At 34.6% G+C, this 19,367-nt stretch overlaps 1 protein-coding gene across 7 annotated transcripts in view; it reads right to left on the minus strand.

Moving 5' to 3' along the window:
- Positions 1-19,367, minus strand: part of PAM (peptidylglycine alpha-amidating monooxygenase) — a 68,903-nt gene that overhangs the window by 38,156 nt on the left and 11,380 nt on the right. For all 7 annotated transcript variants that reach the window (XM_062512711.1, XM_062512710.1, XM_062512708.1 and 4 more), the window contains exons 4-11: positions 19,231-19,318; positions 12,659-12,744; positions 10,918-11,001; positions 4,117-4,165; positions 3,567-3,634; positions 1,853-1,933; positions 1,659-1,735; positions 1,273-1,376 (exon numbers count right to left, since the gene is read on the minus strand). In XM_062512711.1, coding sequence (XP_062368695.1) covers positions 1,273-1,376; positions 1,659-1,735; positions 1,853-1,933; positions 3,567-3,634; positions 4,117-4,165; positions 10,918-11,001; positions 12,659-12,744; positions 19,231-19,318 — 637 coding nt within the window. The remainder of the gene's footprint in view (positions 1-1,272; positions 1,377-1,658; positions 1,736-1,852; positions 1,934-3,566; positions 3,635-4,116; positions 4,166-10,917; positions 11,002-12,658; positions 12,745-19,230; positions 19,319-19,367) is intronic.

Raw genomic sequence — 19,367 nt, forward strand, 5'->3', positions numbered from 1 at the left:
TGAGGAAAGTTACAGAAACATGATATAAACATTTTGAACCCATGAAAAAAAGCCAGCAGTTAAATTAAGGTTTTATGTTTTTAATGTCATGATATTTGTGAAAACCTCTTCTCAAATGATTTTTTTGAACTACTGCATATCCCTATCTTAACTGCCCACTGGAGGGTGATAAATCCATGTTGAATCCTTAACACTCCACTGAGATGCAATCTTAGGGTGCTGAATGCGTAATAATCTCTTTCCTTGAAATTGTGCATCACATACTCTCAGAATAGAGAGATTACCACAGGTTATCTTTGTTTCTCTACATTTGCATTAAATTACAGTTTAAAGAACTACAGCCAGCTAAGAGAGTACTAATAATGTATTTATTTTTGCAGCTGTTTTTGTCCATTTGATCTTACAGGGCTGTGTCTTTCATCTGCTGTGGGAGAACAGATTATGTTCTCTCTAATGGGGTGAACATCATCCCTAATGGGGTGCAGCTGTATAAGACAGGTGAACAGCACTGAAGGGGAAGAAACCTGGAATGCTGATGTGTATTGACCAATCACAAAAGAGTAAAAGGGCACGTAGGCATTATGCATGTGAGAGAAAAGGTATAAAAGTTGTACTGGGGAATAATAAAGTGCTGATGCTTGCCACCACCACTGGCATCAGCTGTGTCCACCACCCACCTGCAGCTGAGTAGCATCAGTGACCAACACAATTAAGATTTTCCTGGTTTTTATTATTAGTAATTTCTGGTTTGATTGTTTTTCATAAAAGCCTGTATATTTTTTATTGAACAAAGGTAATTGCAGTATTAGTCCAGATTTTTTATGGTTGGATTTTGCAATAGGTCAAAATACCAGACTTTCATAAGCTTCTATAAATTTTCTTTCTGAAATAGTCAAGATAATTGTGAAGCTTTGCTATTTCACTATAAACAATTAATAATGTCACCTGATTAAAAAAATGTATTTTCTATTATTGGTATTCTGAATCCTTCTCTAAGAACAGATCAGCCCAACATCTGAGTAAGTTGTTTGGCAGCATAGATTCATTTCAGAAGTGTTCTGAACACTTCAGCAAAGTGAATATTCACATAAGTGACTTTAATGAACATAGTGTAGAGTTAAAACTTAAGCAGACCAGACAGTATGACAAAACATTCTGGCAGGAATTTCTTAGAATTACCTTGGATGAAGACATGAAACAAAAACATTTCTACACATAACCAATACCCTGGAAAAAACAAGTTGTGAAATTGAGCAAACAGATAAAATTTACCCTATATGTGTCTCTGTAGTTCTGCCTTCCCCACTGAACACACATCTGGCTGCTAGGATATCATCATAGCTAATGTCTACTGGATATTTCACAGGGTAGAATGCCTGAAAGAGAGGATGATTCAGCACAATCAGTGAGAGTGCTTCATATTCTCTGTGTCAATAGACGCTGATGAGAAGGATGGTGCTACATATCTGAAACGACTTCTGCATCATAATCTAATCATGATAATACTTAGCAATATTCACTTCCAGGAGCACAACAGCACATAACCAGTGGATACACCACAACGCAAATCTGTGGACGCATGATTTCCAATTCAGCTTCTTAGTTTGAAACAAAAACAATTAAAATTTGCCTTCAGAACTAAAAAGAACCCAACCAACCTGGGGTAGTTGCGGACTCTGTCTGCCAATCAATGTCCACTGACCATTTCTCACTCTGTATCCACTCACTACTTTACCTAGAAGATATCAATATACATGAGAAGTGAGGTATACTTAAAAAAAAGGTGCAGGGTAAGTATTTTTCTGTTAAGTACTTTTCTGTTAAGTACTTGACATTCCTATATTACTCTTACCTAGTCTATGTGTGTGAACTCTGTAGGCAAAAAGGTGCATTGGAGACCTTTTGTAATAGCAGGCAATGTCTGCATCAACCACTGTGAAAATATTACAGCAATAAACAGTGACAGATCATTTATCAAACACAGATAAGTTGAATTACTGTACTTCATTCCACATGGTTTACAAGAAGCATACCTAACACTGGACCAGAGATGATTTCAAAAGATAACAGATAATATGCTTCTGCAGTGGAGATGTCTCAGGGTATCTCCAAAGAAAAACTAATAAAATATAGTGCAGGTAACTTGAAAATTACTTAATCTGCTGACATACATACAAAATCTTTCTGGCTGAAAGCTAGAAGAACTTTTTCTGGTGTACACTACTGCTATTTAACAAAATAAAGTAATACATTTACTTACAGACTATGTTGAGGGTTTCTTAAAATAAACAGCAATGGTAAATGATCTACTACAGGAAAACTAAAATAAAGTGATATAATTCTAAACTAATACAATTTACAATGAAGTCTTGATTATGAAGGCCCAGACCTAATTTAGGGTTAGACAAGAGGCTTTGTCAGAGAAGTTCTGTGCATTGTTTACAGGGTAGTACCTGTGTTAGGTGCAGTAACAATACCTACGGAAGAGCCTACAGAAAAATTCTCATGCCTGATGCCTTTCTGAGAAACACTGCTGCGTTTCCTATTTTAACAAATTTCATGCTCCACTTAAGAGTTGTAAATTTGACATGAGAATGCAGTTATCAGCAACTACAGAACTGTTTGTTCACCCTTTTCCCTCTCCCTTTCTGGCTGAAAAATTAAATTCCCATGCTGATCAAATATTCTTGGGGATAGTGGAGGATTAATTTGGTATGTTTTCAAAGTGGAGAGCAAAATATTTTTAACTTCAATTCAAAATTAAAAATATTTCAAGTAGCTGAATTCACTAAACAATTGGAGTCAGCTAAGCATTTGACCACCTCATCATATTTAGGCAGCTTACTGCGAATGAGACAAATGGTGCTCTTGGTTATCTCCTTAAAAATTTTGGTATAGCAGAGTGTCCAACTTCCTTAAAACAGAACATGCCATAGTCAGTGTCCAACTTCCTTAAAACAGAACATGCCATGCTAGCTGAAGATTTTGGGATTTTTGGGAGTGCACAAGCTGAGTTTCAGATAAAATTTAGGACTCTGAATAGAAACTTTCAGAACTTTCAGAAACTTTTTATTACAATTATTTTCTGTCCAGCATTTTGACCTTTTAACCAACTACAAACATAGGAATAAAATTATTAAATAATGGCTCCTTACTAGTAGAATTTAATTTGTTAAAACTGAAGCCTTACTAGAATCACAAAAATCAAGAATGACAAATGAAGGTGAAGAAGAGTCTAAAACAGTTTATGGTTTTTTATGGGGAAGAGGAGGAATTAGAAAAGAGTTAGGGCATTTTTTGTAAAGTATTAGATGAAAATAAATTAAACAAATTCTCATTATTTGTAGACATTATGTTTATACAGCACTGATTGCCTCATGTAGTCATAGGGAAATAGGATTCAATCTTGAACATAACTACTTTTTTCCTCATTTTTTCAATCAATCAAATAATTAATTTGTCTATCTACATATCAGCAAGCCTCTGTCAAATTTTCTTCCACAATAAGCAACAATAATAGATCAGATGATGAAATCATATAATCACTTTGTAAAATGATGACTCACCTTTCTTGCCTGGTGGTATGACTGTGTTCACAGACATCATAAGATACATTCCAGCAATCAAGGGCTGCCTGCAATGGAAAACCCAATCTCTAGTAAACAAGCTCTCTGTAAAACACAACTGCAAGTGACTTGATATGCAATATTATTTGATACCACTAGTTTCTAAACACTGGATTACATCTGAAACAGGTCTCCTGAAAAAGAAGCATTTCACAGCACTTCCTAATTCCTTCCATTTTTGCTACCATTTCTAAAGCATTTCCTGCAAAGTATGTGAAATAGGACAAAGCTATCATCTGCATAATTGCTGTTATCATCCCAGATTTCTAAATATGAAGCTCTTAAACTGGATTAACTCAGTACTCATAGCACAGCTGTGTCAAGTTTCTTAGCAGAAATGAAATTTTTTGCCAATATGTCATGCCAAACATGACTTCAAAATTCTTAATATTGTGAAGTATATATTATTTTTATTTCCAATGATTTCAAAGGAATCCACAATTTCCATTCCAATGAAAAAAAATAGGTAAGCATTTTTTAAAATACTCACTTTTGATGTGTCAGATGTAAAGTCACACCAGAGCAGTCCTTGTGTTTATCTGTATAAATTGTGAAACAGTTTCATTATTAGCAACTGAAACCCTGCAAATTACTAGATATTAACAAGATTTTTCTACTGTGTAAAAAAATACCAGAAGACCGAACAAGTTTTAATCTTAATGTGTGCAGTAAAATTATTATACTGTGAAAATACTACTGAAATTTATACAAACCTGCTCATCCCAGTACAGTGCATTTGTAGAAATCGTAATCATAAGAGAAAAACTTTGGTGGAAGAAAACTACTATACTAGAAAATGTAGATCTTTATGAACTAGTGTCTGGGAAATGAAACATATCATGTTTACCCTAGCAAAAAACGTGTAATATATATATATGTATATGTAAAATATACAAATGTATATTTTGATCAAACTTGGAAAAAATGAAAGATTTGTGAAAAGCAATAATTTAGCCATTTAATAATACAGCTGTCAGAAATCCTTGTAATAAAAGTCAGCAGGTGAACTTGATATACCAATACAGACAGCAATTCTGCCTAAAATTAGATAGCCTAGAATGTGAGCAAAAATAGCTAATTCATTTGTCAGTGTACTGTATCATCATTAATTGATATGTTTGACATTTTACTTTAAAGACCCATTTGTCTTGACAGTTACTCAATTATAGTTTGCCATCTGGGAGTTCAATCTTTGCTCCTTTTTAAGCAAGTTCCTTTTTCTTATGTTCATACAGTAATAGCTGTAGTTAGAAGATGGATAGAACTCCAAAGTAAACAAAACATTCTGAAAAAATATGGTCCAACAATATATATTTCAGGTAAGAAATAGATCAGGGTAGCTATGGAAACAAGTGGTAAATCCTGAGAGTTTTTCCTCCCATAAATAGCCAGATTCCAAACTGAAAAGGTAGTGCATTTGAACAGAAGAAAAGGGATAATGGCCCAAGTGAGACAATGCATGGAAACTTGACAGATTAAAAACTACCAGTTCAATTTTTCACACATTAGATATTTCAGTCACCCCACATGTTGCTAACAAGGCATAATATCAGTTTGCTTTTCACCACCACTGATAGTAGAATTTACTAGAATTTGTTTTCACTATGTTCACAAAGTACATCTGTAAATTAATGTATGTGTTATTTGAGTGAAATAGCTGCTAACACAATTTCACTGGGTTCTCATAATGTTCATCATCATGGCATCTACAAATTCTTAGTTACTCCAGCTCTGTGTATCCCAATACATTTGGATTTAAAATTCTGGATCACTATACCACAGTTGCACCTTTACAAATAGCAACGAAAAAGTAAAGTCTTCATTGAATACAAAAAAGAAAAAGTAGAGCAGTAGATCTTTCATCAAGACTACCTACAAGAATCAAGACAACCAAACCAAGAATACAAAAGTGCCAAAAAAACTAAGCTATTAGGACAAAAGAAGGGGAATGGTAAGAAAACATTCAAGAGAAAGAGAAAATACATTCCTTTACAATGGTTTTAGAACAAATTGAAGATATGTATATACTGTTCATCCTCATCCCTGCAGGCAGCTTCATTTACAATCTCAATAACTCAGTGTCTGCCACAAAGATCTTTGTAAAGTCTCTTCTGCCCCACTCTCCTCATTTCAAACTAGGTTTCTCTTATTTATATAACACAGGTGATGCTCCAGAACTCAGGTTTTTTAAGTTTAATATTGTTAGAACTCAGCACTACATGAATTTCAATGGAAATTGGAAAATGCTTTCTTCCTCTCAGAACATTATTACTTAAAGTAATAGATTTTAAAATGTTAAAATGCAATTAGTCATTTTATGTCTCTCAGTTTTGGAATTTTAGTTGAAAACATCACCATTCTATCTTTTGAAATTGGCTGCAAAATTATCCAAAACCATCAAATAAATTCCTATTTGAAAAGTTTAGCCCTTACTACCAATAGTGTCTCTTAAAAGTAGCACTATAGGAAGAGGGGGAAAACCCCCTTGAATATATTTCAGTTTGGCAGTATTAAAGTATTTTGACCCAATTGGAATTTTCAGAGCATGGAAAATTTTTTTATCAGCATTTTCACCTAAATACAGCAATTTCAAAATGAACTGAAGATAGCTGGAAAATTGCTACTAATTATTACAATTGCTATAATATAAGACAACCATCTAAATCAGTATCAGGAAAAGCACAAATGAACTTCTAGCACAAATATCTGATTTGCAGTGCTGTGTTAAGAGTAAAATAATGGATGGATATGTTAGTCTAAACCTTCCAGGAATTCCTACAGTGCTTTGTAATTCTGTTTGTAGCTTTATTTAGCCATAACTGAACCAAAAGTTTTTCTCACAGCTATAGAGGGATGCCAGAAGTGATGTTTCCCTGCTTCTCCTTCCTTCGGTTCACTTCCTTGAAACACTCAAATCTCTAAACACTTCACTGAAGAATGCTGACAAGTTGTGCTCTGTCTTTGGTGTTCTGTACAAATATAACACAATCATATTAAATACTCCTTGCCTTTATTTAGCCATATCAAACAAAGCCAATGGTGCATGTTAAATTGGCTTCAGATTTTAAGGACATAATTTTTAAAACTTGAGCATGACAATACTGCAATGATCATTCCAAGTTTATCTGCCAATAAATGTTTAAATTAGTTAAAAACAATCATTAATGCTACTCCTGTTTAAATAATTTTCTAGGAGAAATATCTCAAATACTAGAAATACTCGAGAGTTTTAGAAATTTCTCATGTGAAGGCAAATTATCCTGAAGAGAAGTGCTCTCCTTTCTATAAGCTGATTTTGCTAAGACTTCTGAAGCAAGTCTGACAGGCTTTCGCCTAATCTGTCTATCGAGATCTACAGTTCTGAACTCTTCAATTACATGCATGATAATCTGCCACAGACATTGACACTTCTAGGGTTTCCTAGATTCTTAAAATTGTATGAGTTTTTGACTCATAAAACCACTCTTCAAAATCTACTTTCTTTTCACTCTGAGTACAGGAATTTTAAATTACTGAGCACTCTGCTCGAACTATTTATTCAGCTTCTTCACTGCTCTGTTTCTAGTATTTCATAGGAACAGTATAGAACTCATTCATGGTGACTAGAATATTTATAAGCCTCCACTGCAACAGCATGGCACTTTTTATGAAGCTCCAAACACTTTGTTATTTCAAAGTCAGCCCTTCGTTTGTACCAGAATCTCCACATATAGTCTCAGGATTGGCTTTGCTTCCTTAAAGGTAAGAAGTAGCCTCAAAGGTGAGCACAACCTCTAAGCAAGGCAATTCCAAAGCTAATGCCCATGGGGAAGTTATAATTAAAAAGCAAAGACATGCAGCACAAGAAATGAACTTGAGGTCCTAGTAAAGAATGAGACAAAAAATAATGCATTCAATATTGGTATCTAATATTTGATATATAAAACTACCTTAATTTGATTTTTCTATGTAAATCAAGGTGCTTATACTGGCTGATCTATTTACCCATCCAATATCAATATGGTAATTTTTTTTAAAAAAAGTCTGGTATGAAATCTGTAATGAAACTGTACCTTTATTCAATTTGTGAGAAACAAAATGCAAACACAGACTCCTAGTGACATTTTCACAACTAACTTTACAAACAGAAAGGACACAATTGTTGATCCTAGTTCATTATAATTTAACAGATGAAGACCTCATAAAGATCACAGATGACTGATTTGCCAAAAGGATATAAAAATACATCATAGACATGAATCTCTGTGAATATGCAGAGCTAACTTTATTCAAGACACTAGCATACTCAGGAGAATGTCAAAAAGAAGCACACCGAATCTAATATTCAGAATAATGTTCAGGGTAATGTTCAAATGACAACATACAACTCACATTCTTATGAGGAAACAGATCTTCCAAAGACATCTATTAGCTTGGTGGTCAAAACTAATTACTCTCCCCAACCAAAAAAAAAAAAAAAAAACAAGCCCTAAGGCAATACTAAGAACCCTACACCTCACAAGAAAAGCAGGTCATCTGTGTTATTAAATGCAATGTGGGTAATATAAATTCTTTCAGGGAGTGATAGCAGGGAGAAATAAATCTACTCTCAGTGAAAAGGTGTGGGCTAAAAGAAGCTGAGAATGCAATATGGCTCATTGCGCAAGAAAAGAGAGAGAAGAAGAAATGGAATGAAAAAAAAGCCAAAGCTGAACAGAGATGAAAGGTTTCCCCATAAATTTGCTCCACACATCGACAAAAAATTATAAATTGCTTCAACCAATGCAACAGTTGCATACATACAAATGACAGCATGTGAAAACCTTCCACTGCAGAAAAGCTAAAAGACCTTACCATTGATAACTTCTAAACACTTTGGTTATTGGGGATTACAATTATATTTTTACATGTGCTAGAAAGGACTAAGATAATGATATAACAGATTAGAAACAACATTAGCCTTTGTTATACAGATGGAAGGAAAAAGAACATTCTAGGGATTAGAAAAATAGCATATTTTTAAAAATTCAGATTCAAAAATGCTTAAATAGAAGAATCAAACAAGACCAGCATGACAAATGCACTGCATATCCCTACAGCCCAAGTTCAAAGTTGACTGGGTCACTTTACAGACCTGAAGATGGATAGATTTATTTTACTTTGAATTTGAATTTAAAACACGACTATATAAAAAGGCAGACAAATTTCTGAAAAATTTTTACTTGTTTATTTGTATCCATTATCAGGCATAACGCCACAATAATTTTGCTATTACAATATAAAAAATAAAGAAAATTAAATATTTAAATCAATATTTTTCTAAAGTATTGATATAAACCACATGTTTTTGTAGAATGTATTTTTGGTTCTCCAGCCTAATCTGTTTACTTTAGACAAGTTACATTAAGTTTTATTTTGTTATCTGAGAGTAAAGCGTTTATCTGAGTTCTTAGCTCAGGATTATAGGTAAGAAGGGAGGGAAAGCAGAATTAATTTAATACCTGGTTAATGAAATGAAAAAAATTCCTTTTTAGAAGAGTTCAACATGAGAGTTGATGATTTTAACTACTGCATTTTTCCCCGACAAAACTGATAGGAAATAAAATTGGGTGCTAATACATAAATAACTACTACATCAAGTCAGATTTTTTATATTTGCAATTACTTGGAAATCAGAATAGCAAACTTTGAACAATGCTTTGGAATCTTTTATGTACTACTGAAAGCATAACAAGTTAACTGAGTACATGTCACCATTTATTCTCTGTTCTAAATTTCAACAACTGCACGTGCTTACATACAATATCGTATGACTGTATTCTTATGCTTTGACTCTATTCTTATTCTTATGTCTGTGGTTATCAACAGACGTCATATTACAAGAAAAATTCCCTTAGGTTATTCCTGAAATTTAAAAATACTAGTGAAACTGGTTGAAAATTTTGCATTTAATATCTTTGAACACTATGAAGGTTTAGGACATTTTATCAGATTAAAATTATATTGTTCTCCACTGGAATTTTCACAGATAGGCAACATTAAAAGCATTTCTTCTCACAAATGGCAGAAAAGGTAGATTTTTTTTACTTTAAAAATAAGATCACAGACTATCAAGTAAAAAGCACTGAAAAATGGTGGGCACTCTGTCATACTCTGTATCATTTGAAAAAGTACATGACACTGGTATCATCTCCCACATCATAATCTATCAGTCAACAACAGTTCTTAAACTTTCATAATTTTGCTGGCTTAAACATATGGCATTTCTAAGTCCTATTCTAGGCAAAAAAAAAAAAAAAATAAAAAAGGAGGTCTACTGCAGAAGGTCTGCTGGGGGTAGGTATAAAATGCTGTTTTAATTTCAGGTGATAATTTCTTTCACAGCAGTTTCTCTCAGTGTGCAAGTGGGTTTTTCAAGTAGAAGCTTTGACTAACATGTCGTTTAGAAAATTTCCAAAGACATTCTCAACTAACGTGCAGTGAAGGTTACTGATCTAAATTTTTTTTAATAACTACATACTCATACATTATACTTTAGAGTGAAAATGAAAAGTGGGAACTCTCAATGTCCCCAAGCAATAATGAAGAGTAGACTGTCAATGAATATGCTTTCTTTAGGGGTTTGCAACCTTAATTATTCAGGATTTTAGCAGACAAAAAAAAAAAAGGGTTTTAAGGGTTCATCTGAACTCTCTTATGAAAATCAATTCTTTCAACTTCAGCTGTCCACATTTGTTTGTTTCAATCCTCAACCATTATGTGATTCTGTGAAACACTCAATGACAAGAATGTTGCATTGCTTGAAATGAGTGTTAAATCTTAACAAAAAAAACCCAAAAACCAAGCCAAACAAACAAACAAATAAACACAAACAAAAAAGACACTGTCTCCACGAGTTACATTTTTTTCCAAACACAAATTGACTGATCAGACAGTGAATATAATCTGTTCACAATCTACTCAAGTAAGATGACAGGTTAAGTATGTACACACCTATTTGTTTCAACTTCATTAAATAAAACACTGAATTATACATGGAAAACCCAAGTTTCTCCCTAAATGTAAAATTATTACTCTGTTTCATAATGAAAGTAATTCACTCATCAGTTTTTGAAGAAAAAAATGGTGTTCACCTTTTAAGTTTTTACAGACTTTATTCAAGTTTATTGAGTCAAGTTAATGCCCAACTTGTATGACAAATATGCCCACTGATCTTTGCAAATAATACTAACAGGAAAATTATTTTCTACAGATAAGTATTTTTGATGCTGTAGCTAATACAACTTACAGAGCAAATTTCCAAAATGCATACCTCTAAATGCACTAACATCTCCATAGTGTACCTGGAGAACAAAGTATCTGCTACCCGTTTCTCCTCCAACTCTGAATCCAACACCTAAGAGAAGGAAAATGTATTGTTTTCAGAAACAGTAAAATGTAAGATGATTCACCATCACTGACAATATAAACAAATACAAATCACTCACTGGCTAAGAGTAAAGGGGTAGTAAATTTCAGACACTACTAAAGAAAATTTTGTCCTGAAATCCAGGAAAACTACCAGCATATGATCTCAAACAAACTAAGAAGCTAGGACCATAACTTAATTATGAACGAATAGGTATCTGTTTTATGCAGAGAACTCTCTCAATCAAAGAACATTAATAAAGATTTTATCAGAATACAAAATAAAAATGAAGTCTTGTCATCCATGTAGGATTTGGTGGAACTTTAACTTCTCATATAACCTCTGCATGATACAAACTAACTAACTTGATAAGAAGACATTGAGAATGAGAAGAGAAAAAGGTAGGAAAATACTTTTTGATTACAATTAATATTATATGTAGAAAAAATCTTGAGGAAATTATGCAGCTATTTTATGTGATCAAAGAAGCAAGCACAGCACAAAATGCAATAGAAAAGGTTGAAGTAATTTGAAATAATGAAATTGCAAGTTATCACCGTTACCAAAAGGGATTTCTCTAAACTAATTCTACAATTAACATTTTTCAAAAGAAGCAGAGAAAGCAATTTCTTCATATTTGGTCAGAGAACCCCACAGTAATAGACAAAGCCAACTTATAAATGGGACTGCAGCCTCTCTGTGCACAAATGAGGCATCTTTATGAATATTCCTACAAACTTTGTATTTTTGCACACCTTACCAACAAGAAAGTATTACTAGCTGGGGTTCAACAGCAAAACTTCCTCAAAATCCTCTCACCACAAAACTTCTATAGAATCCTCCATGTAGTAATTTTTTAACTTGATATTCTGATAATCAAATCAAGCAACATTCATGTTGGTAAGTGTGTAAATGGATTATTTAAAAGAGCATTTTCATGATACTGTTCCTGGCTATGAAAAAACGGGCAGTAAAAGGTGAAAGAAAAAATACCGAAAATTCAAGATATTTTCAGATGAAGGATATACTGATGATAGATATTTCTAAGATTGTTAGTGGTTATTACAAAGAAACACTTCACCATGTTTTCCAGACATACCACTCCAAGTAGCTTTAAATGTTTTGATTTAATTCAGCATAGTTGTCTACCACATGAGAAAATGGGTATACAAGCATGCTGCTCAACTGCACCAAAGTATTAAAAATGAAAAACAGGTTAAATTGTCAATGTATACTTTAAACAGAAAAAAATTCAATGTTTTGATTGAACTTGTTTGTGTCTTCCCAAACAAAAATATTTTAATGTAGTTTGTGTGCTACTGAAAGATACATAAATGGTAACCCTCTAGTGACATACAGTTGGAAGTGAAATATTAATGCTATATAAATTATATGATAGTAATCTTTGCCTCTTTTGTACCCCCTACAGAAACCCAAAATGGTAGAGCAAACAAAATGACAAAACCCCACAATACGTAGCATAATACGTTTCATAGTTAATGAGGCTGATGTTTAAACAGTTTTTATCAATTAGACATATTAAAAAATATTATAGGATGTTCCCAGATATGCCAGGTTCTTAGTTCCACGTCCTCCTTTTTCCCCTGCCCTTGTACACAAGAACTCCATATTAAAGTGCCAATACCTTTGGGCAGCCTGGTTGGGGGAGCATTTCTTGCCCAAGCATACAAAATGTTAGATTTATCTTTGCATGTTCCTTCATCACAGTCCCTAAAAATATGAGGAAAGAAAAGGGAATATTATTTTTAAAATTCTGAAATCAGGAAACAGCAGGTGAATTACATGCAAAACCACTAATTTTAAGATCTAGGAAGATTTGTTTTTTGAATATATGCTGATTAAACACAGTTCTTTCAATGTAGATTGCTTTCACAGATATTGGTATATGTTCCACCTTATTTCCCTCCATTTGCATTAAGACAGTTAGACAATCTGATGGGTCCTGCCAGCCTATTAATCAGTGATAGAAAAAATGAAGGAACGTTTTATGGTAATGAACTGTACAAAAACTTCTAGCATTATTAACTCAAGTGATTCAAAATTACAATGGCTGCCACATTTACCCAGAGAAACAGGACTCATGCACAAAGCAGAAAAAAACCCCACAAAACATAAAACTGGTCATTAAAATTTCATTCAAAAATCATTGTCAAAAAAAGTGACAGGAAGCTGTATATGAACCCACAGATGGGAGGCACTCATGCTTTTTCCTGCACTTAATGTGAGCTCATTGCTTTAAGTTAATTTTTATTGTAATGCACAATTTCTTGCTTTTCAAAATAGAAAAATCACACACATACACACACAAAAGAAACAATCACCACAAAAATCCTAAACAAACAATCCAAAAAATGCAAAACAAAAACCCAAGGGAAAACAAAAAGAAAAATGAAGAGTTTGCCAAGTTGACAGGCCACAATCAGGTCACAAATATTTACAGTAACAGAGAGCTTGAGTTGTCCCTAGCCTCTGCAGCTAGCACCTTGAAGGTGACACTGAGGGTGAATAATGAAAGACTCCCAAAGACTGGTAAATTCTAGATACATTAAATCTGCAAGAACTGGTAAACCTGAGGCAGAAACACTACCAAATCTGTAAAAGGCCAGACACAGTCACACAGACAGCACAATGTACACACAATGTACAACACCTGGACCACATCCAAGAAGGCACTGACTGCTCTATGTGGGTGGAGGCTGCATGGTGATATACAATGGATAATCAAACATATACATGGATATGTACATATACATATACATGTACATATACATGGATAATCAAACTAGGTGCCCTAAGAAGCTTTACAAACACCCACCTAGAATACAGTTCTCCCTCTTGATCCTGAATTAGTGAAAAGGTTTATTTTAAGGGTGCATTTGTACCTTCTTCCAATGGCAAAGCATCCATGGCCCTGAACATGGAGTGCAGAAGTCATCTCACAGGTGCAGCATACACAGGTATGACTTTTAGAAAGGCTTACCCTGAAACTATTCAGACTTCATCAGCAGACTCAAGCCAGATGTGATGAAGGTTGGCACCCATGTCAATGTTTCATTCTAAACCAAAATGGTACAACCCCTACTCTGTTTATCACTGCTTAGAAAATGACACCTGGGAAAACATTTGCATACGTAAGTCATGGTTTCAGTCCACCTGAAATTGTGAGGAAAACAATGCCACACAGTGTGAGGACGAGTATAAACACACAAAAGACCAGGACATCTAGCAAATGCAGCTCAACCATGTTTCTGTTGAGAATGGCTGGGCCATACATGCAAATGATGATGATGATGTGTTCCAGATACCTCTCAGAGATAACCAGCTCTTCTGGCTTGTGCATCAAACCACCTCAGCAGGATATTATGCATTTCTTTGATCCCAGTGAGCTTTACTGCAGCCTAGCTACTGTATTTAAATCTGACTGAAAGCTCTGCCATAACCATAAGAGTATCAGAGAAAAGCAAACACACCACTTCTTTTCTAGTAGTTAAATTCACAAAATATATCTCTAGACCTTCATAACTATCAGTTTGTTCACCTTCCCCTTCAAACACACCCACATCCCAAAGGACAATCAAAACTTACTTCAAGATAAGTGAAATGTTTTGATGGATACAGCTGCAGCTGAAAATTATGCAGCTTCCCACTGTTACTATACAAAAAACCTAAGAGACTTCAGGGATCTAACTTGAGCTAGCTCAGGAATTGAGCTGCACAATTCAGACATGTGTAGAAGAGATTGTTTAGGAGGAATACCAGAAGGAACTACAAGCACAGTCACAGTTTTACCACCCCACCTTGGGCCCAACCATCTTCAATTCATACCGCAGTATTTCTAAAAACACATTAATTAGGGAAAAACCCAGTGCAGGCTGCTTCAAATTTTCTTCTGAGAGGCTACCAGAATGGAAGGAGAAGACTGCAGGGGACAAAGATGAAATGCAGACACTGGTCTTTCATTTTGCTTAAAAAATGGTCAATCCTCTCATTTAATCATCAATGATAATCTTAAACATTGAGTTTTCAGGAAAAAAAAAACAAACCTAGAAGAGACTGCAACGAAGAGGTAATAAAGAGATTGAAAAGCAGATAGCTAGTAAAAACTATAAATTTATTAAACAAAAAATCACTGAAATTCATAGTTTCTTTACATACAAAAAATCAGATTCAAAACTGAATGAGTGACACAGAATACCTTAAAAATGGACTGTGGCTGCATATTATACAGTATTGTTTCAAAAAGTGATTTTGACTCAAAACTTTGGATTGAGTGGGGTAGGGGAGAGTTTACAGACTGCTTCTTGGATCTTTGTGTTTTTTGCAAATTCTCCTGAACAAAGGCATTCTCCCCAGTCTTGGGTAAGCTCAAGAGCTGTTTTTATTAATGGCATTGAGATTTTGACTGATTACCTAGACTGAAAGTAAAACATTTCACTGTGTCAGCAACACCAGTATTTGGCTATCCCTTCAGCCCATTTGCATTGATTATGGCAACAAATAATTTATTGTATATGTTTCTCTACTACACTACACTTCTCAACACTAACCAACACTTTAAAAAAGGGCAATTGAGGTGATTGACTAAGACAAATCATCATTTTTTAGCTCTTGACTGTTGCAGAACATTCTGGGGCAGTAGCAATGATAAGAAACTACACCTAAAAATAAAATTCCTGCTCCCTCATGCAGTGAAATAAAAGTTCTTCACTGAACTAGTCATGAAATCTTTTGCAACCTCTACTGAACGACTGATGTCAAAGATTATTTCCTGCCAACAGAAACAACTAATCTGATAGAGGAAGTACCAGATGGTCACCTATGACCTGATCTTATACATTTGTTTACACTAGATTAACGATTTAAAGTTGCCCTGCCTGATCTCAAAATAAGGGCTATGTTTACAAATCAGCTCATTCATGAGAGTTTGCTTCAGTGTTAGGTTTGATGCAGCACAAGACCTGCCTTGCCAGGAGACTCGTAAGATCTGGATAATTCAACATATTCTTCTAAAGCATTCAAGTACATTCCTGATTATCTACAGAGAATCTGAACTCATCAATCAGTTCAGGCATGTTAGCCCAATTTCAACACAGTTTGTCAGCTCAGGCAAAACTTGTCATTGTGTATGAACTGTTTTTAGATTAATTATGATCAAGGAATAGAAGCAGCTATGCCATTTTTTCTAACGCACTCAGCAACACCTGAGGCAATGAACCCTGGGAAACTATTTTTTTTTCCTGTGGAAAGGCCTGTATATTTTAAGAAGGGAGAACAACCTTCAGCATTTGTTCAGATAAAGATTATATCACACTGCAGTGAATGTTGAAACCAGTGCAGGCACCACATAACCTGACAGCATTTTGGAAAGCTGGGGACATTTGCAAGAATAATGTCAAATCACCACAAAAGGCAGCAGGCTAGATGGGCATCACAGATTTTGGCTTAGCACTGCTATGGCCAAAGGGCAGCTAATTCCAACAGAGACATCTGGATGCTTCACATTCCTCCCCATTCAAAACTGACCTGAATGAAACTTCACACATCAGGAAAACTAATTTTGACCTTGCATTCTGAACGTTCCTAAAAACCTATTTTTCCATAATACAACTAATCCACAACATGATGGTAAAAAAACCCAAACTTGACTTGAAAAACCATATGTAACTAATATTGCCAGAACTTTGAAATGGAAACTAGAAGAAAGAAAAAAATCTATGTGACATGCCTAGCTGAATCAAAGCTGACTCTGTAAAAATGTTGAGCATATGAAAAACAAGACAATGATCCCTTCTAAACAAGTCTTACAGCAGTCTGCTCAAACAACTGTTTATTCCCCACTAGATGGAAGAGCAAGAGAAGTCATCATTTGCTAGCCTTCAGGTAACTAAAGAAGCAGCAAATAACCAAACAAAATAAACAATGAAGACCAATAAAACACAGTCATCAGAATTACTTCAACAAAATTAGGTTAGAAGTTTATAGCACTCTTTAGTCTATTTCATGTAGAAAAGACATGATCATCTTTCTAGCCTTGCAAATAACTGCGGGCAGAGCAAGATAAAAAGCTGCAAACTGCTTCAAAAACAGGTATGTGAAATGATGAGACAGTGAATGAAGAGCTTTAATTCTGAGAAAGCAAAGCAAACCTCAGAAACTACACATAAAAAAATAACAAAACATAATCAAAACCTGCATATAAGATTTTGAAATAGCAGATTTAAACACAACACTAATGTATTTGGTCTGGCTAAGATGTAGTTAACTTTCCCCACAGCAACCCTCAGAGTGCTGGGATTCACATGTGTAGCTAAAAAGGTGTTGATAACACACCAGTGTTTGGGAAAGATCTTAGGAGAGGCCACAGCCAGGTCAGCCAACCCAAATTGACCAAAGAAATGTTTCATACCATATTATATCCACTTAACAATGAAAGGTAGAAGAAAGGAGGAGAAGGGGTGTAGGGGGACACTCACACACACACATGTTTATTTATGACATTTGTCTTCCAGAGCAAGCATTACTTATGCTGAAGTCCTGCTTCCTGGGAAGTGGCCTGGTGATGAAAAGTAGAGAATAAAACGTTTTGTTTTCATCCACTTCTACACAACATTTGCTTTTACCTTATTAAACTGCCTTTATTTTGACTCACACATTTTTTTCCATACAGAGGAGTGGAGGGATAGAGCAGCTTGGTAGTAATCAGGTGTCCAGCCAAGCTCAATCCACCACAACTAAATATGTATCTTGTTTGACAGGTGGGTGTAAAGCACAGCAATCAAGAAAAAAAGCAGCATTAGCTACCACACTGCACAGACTGTCATTGGTGAGAGACTCTTCTGCTGGGACAGTAAGGTACAGCCAGGGAGCTCAAACTACCTGAACTCTATTCTCAAAACAGGGATTTCAGCCTAATTCAGTTTTGAAGAACTTTGTTTTTCAGCTTTGGATTAATCTCTTCTACAACCTCAGAACATCAGTTAGATGTTCCTTAGGCATTGTCTCAATTTCATCTCAGCACAAGCTCCTGATCAATCTGTAAAAACATAGTTCTATCATGTACACATTATTCCAAGGCTCTACTAAAACTACTTCCAGAAATATGAGAACAGCACAACCTCCAAGTACAATCTACTCAGTTTTAAATAGGATACTCACCTGCTTTTAAAAGATCAGAATGGAAAAATTTATGTTGGTCTATTGTTCACATTATATTCTATCATATGAGATACAATAAAAAACACAGAAAAGCTGTGTGCTGGGAAAAGAAATTCACAGAAATTCTGTGCTTTCAGTTTTACTTTGGTGTGAACTTCTTAAGCACCTGCTTTTCTTGCACAACTGTGCAAGATTACAACATTTTCAATATTAGAACTATTGGTTGTTAGGTAAACAGGAGATAAGACTTTTGAGGAAAATCTGTTGTGTATATTTAAAATATTAATCAAATCATCTCCCCAGAATAGGCATTCAAAATGTTTTGGGGTGTTTTTGCTGGAAATATACTGTACTATTCTGTTAGTTCTAAATTCCAGGTCTAGTTACCTTTTTGGTAAATACTTAAAAGATAAATTATGATTACACAACTATCAGAACACCTATATTAAAATTGCATTACAGTTCAGAATAATTCATATGATCTTTGAGGCATCAGCAAAAATACCTCATTTGCTCTCATGAAAACCTACAGAAAATTTGCAAAATTACTGGACAGACAATTAATTTCCACTCACCTCAACATTCTCTTCACTTTGCCTCCACACACCTATTTTACTGGCCTTGGGTATTTCCCTCTGCTCTCACTGCTTAGGCATTTTGAAGGGCAAATCAACTACCAAATCACTTGATATTCTTCTTCATCTTATCCTTCACAAAGTTTCATTCTGAACACCTGCTACACAGCTTCATACAGAGAAAAGCAGCCAACTATAGGCTGAAGATTAGATTTCTTGTTATTCAGTGACACTCTCTTTACTATAGCTTCTGCATCCTCCTTGAAGACAGTCAAGTAGTCATGAAGAATACGGAGTTAGTAAAAAAAAAAAACAAAGCACTTTAAGTGTGAAAAGATTAGATTGTTATACACTTCTTCATTTCAAATTTTCCTACCTTTCCATGAGATTCTGATACTGGAAGAGGTTTAAGGAATTAACACTGAAAAAGAGGTGGCTAATAACAAAAGCAAGATGCATCTCTTACCAGTAATTTTCAGTAGAGGAAGGTTCATTACATCCAAAGAGTAACATGTGGTGGACTGTGTCCATGCTGGCATGAGGCTTAAAGTCAACTGAAAAAAACCAGAGCAAAACAAGTAAGCTATCCATAATCTCACCACA

This window comes from Cinclus cinclus, chromosome Z (assembly GCF_963662255.1).
Source record: "Cinclus cinclus chromosome Z, bCinCin1.1, whole genome shotgun sequence".
Taxonomy (NCBI): Eukaryota; Metazoa; Chordata; class Aves; order Passeriformes; family Cinclidae; genus Cinclus; species Cinclus cinclus.